Source organism: Apium graveolens, chromosome 6, assembly GCF_009905375.1.
Source record: "Apium graveolens cultivar Ventura chromosome 6, ASM990537v1, whole genome shotgun sequence".
NCBI classification, from domain to species: domain Eukaryota; kingdom Viridiplantae; phylum Streptophyta; class Magnoliopsida; order Apiales; family Apiaceae; genus Apium; species Apium graveolens.
This window is the reverse complement of record NC_133652.1, coordinates 67446355-67449487: the sequence shown is the minus strand read 5'-3', so window position 1 is coordinate 67449487 and position 3133 is coordinate 67446355. Positions and strand designations below refer to the sequence as shown.

General features: G+C 40.2%; 1 protein-coding gene across 1 annotated transcript; it reads right to left on the bottom strand.

Moving 5' to 3' along the window:
- Nucleotides 1-1885: 1885 nt before the first annotated feature.
- LOC141665210 (uncharacterized) lies at nucleotides 1886-2895 on the bottom strand. Its single transcript, XM_074471189.1, has 2 exons — nucleotides 2751-2895; nucleotides 1886-2667 (listed from the first exon to the last, which is right to left on the bottom strand). The coding sequence occupies exons 1-2, from the start codon at nucleotides 2893-2895 to the stop codon at nucleotides 1886-1888; spliced, it is 927 nt and encodes a 308-aa protein (XP_074327290.1).
- Nucleotides 2896-3133: the final 238 nt, after the last annotated feature.

The following is a 3133-nucleotide window of genomic DNA, read 5'->3' as shown; positions in this document are numbered from 1 at the left end:
ACGAAACAGAGAGGCCACTCTTTGATTTAACAATGATGGTGAATTAGTAGAAATATAAGGATTATCAACATTATTCAACCAAGATTGTCCAGTGATTTGTATCTCCATGCCTGTACCAATCCTCCAACACGACCCTGAAGAAATCACTTGTCTCACTTCCATGATACTTCGCCAGATAAAACTAGGACTACTCCCCAGATATGCTTCCATTAATTATGTGTTGGCAAAGTATTTAGCTTTATAAGTTCGGGCCACCATACTTTCTGGATTAGTAATAAAATGTCAGCATTGTTTCCCCAACATCGAAAGGTTTACATCTCGTAAGCTTTTAAAACCTAACCCACCAGCATGCTTGTGACGGGACATTCTTTCCCAGGCCATCCATGTGATTTTAGAGTTTTTTTTTCTGTGAAGTATTCCAAAAGAACTTTGCCATTGCTTTTTCCATGTCACGAACAAACACTAATGGGAGAAGGAAGATATTCATGGCATAAGAAGGCAAGGTTTGAGCCACCGTTTTAATAAGGATTTCTTTTGCTGGTTTAGACACTTTCTTTTCATTCTAACTATGGATACTGGCATTGACTTTGTCCTTCAAGTAGCCAAAGATTGCAGTCTTGTTCCTGCCTGACAGATTTGGTAAACCCAGGTACTTTGAAGATATCTGCCACAGGAATTTGAAGCACCTGACAGAGCTCCTCCTTTTTATATGGAATAACATTTGCACTAAAGAAAATAGTGGATTTACCTCTATTAACTCACCGGCCTGAAGCTTTTTCATATGTCGACAATAACTCCAACACCTTCCTCTCTTCTTCTGACTTTGCCTTGCAGTATACATAGCTATCATCAGCAAATAGCATGTGACTGATGGACGGGGCTTTCCTGCAAATTATATCCCATGCAACCATTTTGTAGTTTCATACTGCCTAATCAACCCAGTCAGACCTTCAGCACAAATAATGAAGAGGTAAGGAGATAGAGGATCTCCTTGTCGTAGGCCATGACTTGGCTTAATTGGACCTATTTCGTGCTCGCCATGAATAATGGTATAGTCAACAGTTGACACACATTGTAAAACAAGATGAGTCCACCAACTATCAAAACCCATTCGAAGAAGCATTTTTTGCAGGAACTTCCATTCGATGTGATCGTACGCCTTGGACATATCCAACTTAAGAGCCATAAAACCATCTTTGCCAAATTTCTTCCTTTTCAGATAATGCATGACCTCAAAGGAGATCATGATATTGTCAGTAATTAATCTGCTCGGCAAGAAAGCACTCTGAGTGTCTGAGATCACCGAATCATGCACACACTTGAGACGATTTGCGATTACTTTAGTAATTATTTTCATCACCATATTGCACAAAGCAATAGGTCTCAACTCTGACAGCATAGACGGGTTTCTCTTTTTAGGGATAAGAACAATATTAGTAATATTAATACCTTCCATGAGAACCCTTGTCGCCAAAAAATCCCTGACCATTTGCACTAATGCCTCACCTACTATATTCCAATTTTTCTGGAAAAAAGCCGGGGCCATGCCATCTGGTCCTGACGCTTTATCTGGGTGCATATGAAACACAACATCTTTCACTTCATTATCGATCACAATGCTTAGCAGCTCTGAATTCTGTTGCTCCGATACATTTTTTGAGATACAGTTTAACACCATCTCACTATGAGTCTACTCCTCAGTAAATAAGTTCTGAAAATACTCCCTAATCATATCTTGCAAACCACAGTCCCAGTCAACCCAAGCTCCATCTGCATTCTTGAGTTTTTGAATATGATTATTGTGTTTCCTCTTTTTACAAGAAGCATGAAAATACTTGGTGTTCTTCTCCCCTGCTTGTAACCAGAGTTATTTAGATCTTTGCCTCTAGAAGATTTCCTTCTGATCGAGCACTAAAAACAGCTGTTGTCTAGTGTTTTCAAACTCTGCAACAGACCATGCATCACGTTTACCTCGCAGCAACTTTAGCTTGGCTTTGCAATCCTTGATACGGCTACTAAAAGAACCTGTAATTTCTTTTCCCCATACATTCAAACTCTCTGCACACTTACTCAGTCTTTGAAGAATAGTATTGTCTTCCTCCTCTTCCCAACAATCTTTAATGATTTGAGAGCACATTGGTTCGGTAAGCCAAGCGTTCTCAAACCGAAATGGCCTTCTCTTATTTCTTCTCAACTGCATTTCCGGACATAACAACAGTGGGCTATGGTCTGATGGGTAGCCCTGTAAATTATAGACTTTATCCATATCGAAAACATCTAACCAATGCGTATTTGCTAACACCCGATCCAGTCTGATCTCCACCCAATGATCCGTGTTTCGTCCTTTTTCCCACGTAAACTGGTGACCTATTATATCAAGGTCATGAAGATTAGCTTCGTGAAGACAGTCATTAAATCCCTCAATAAGATGATTTGGGTATGGAGGACCACCCTTCTTACTTGTTTGAGATGTAACATTGTTGATATCTCCCATTACACACCAAGGTAGATTCGCATCACGGGATAAGTTCTTTAAAAACTCCCACATTTTAAACCTCCGTGTCCTCGCAGGCTCTCCATAGATACCTGTCAAACGCCAGCTTTTTGATCCCGCCCCGTATACAGAAATATCAATGGGGGAATGAGAAAACTTAACAGGTTCACAACCTTTGCATTTTTCCAGAATAGAGCAATTCCTCCACTTTTCCCTTGAGGCTCAACATCAATAAAACCTTCAAAACCTAACTTACTACATAACTTTTCCATTTTCTCATAACGACTTATAGTTTCACAAAGAAAGACAAACGACGGCTTCTCACTACGGGTTACTTCTTGAAGGAACTGAATCTTTCCAAGTGAACCCAGGCCCAGGCAGTTCCAAGCTAGTGCATTCATGACGACTGGCGGGTCTGCGAAGCAGCACCCGCCAATAATTCGTTTTTTGGTTCAGTGAAATCTGTCATCAGTATCTCCATACTCGTGTCGTGGGCCTGATTTGTAAGTGTAACAGTATTGTGGACAGGGTTCATTCTACGTCTTTTTGAGTCCAAAACATTTAACTCAGCAATATCCGACCCATTAGTGTTTCCCTCCAAACTTAAACTTGAATTTTGTATGAATATTTGACGAGGTA

Excerpts from the sequence above, each read along its gene's own strand:
- LOC141665210 (XM_074471189.1), bottom strand. The coding sequence starts at position 2,895 with ATGAATGCACTAGCTTGGAACTGCCTGGGCCTGGGTTCACTTGGAAAG. Across the intron at positions 2,668-2,750 it reads GAAAATGGAAAAGTTATGTA|GTTGTGAACCTGTTAAGTTT; the intron begins GTAAGTTAGGTT and ends AAAAATGCAAAG.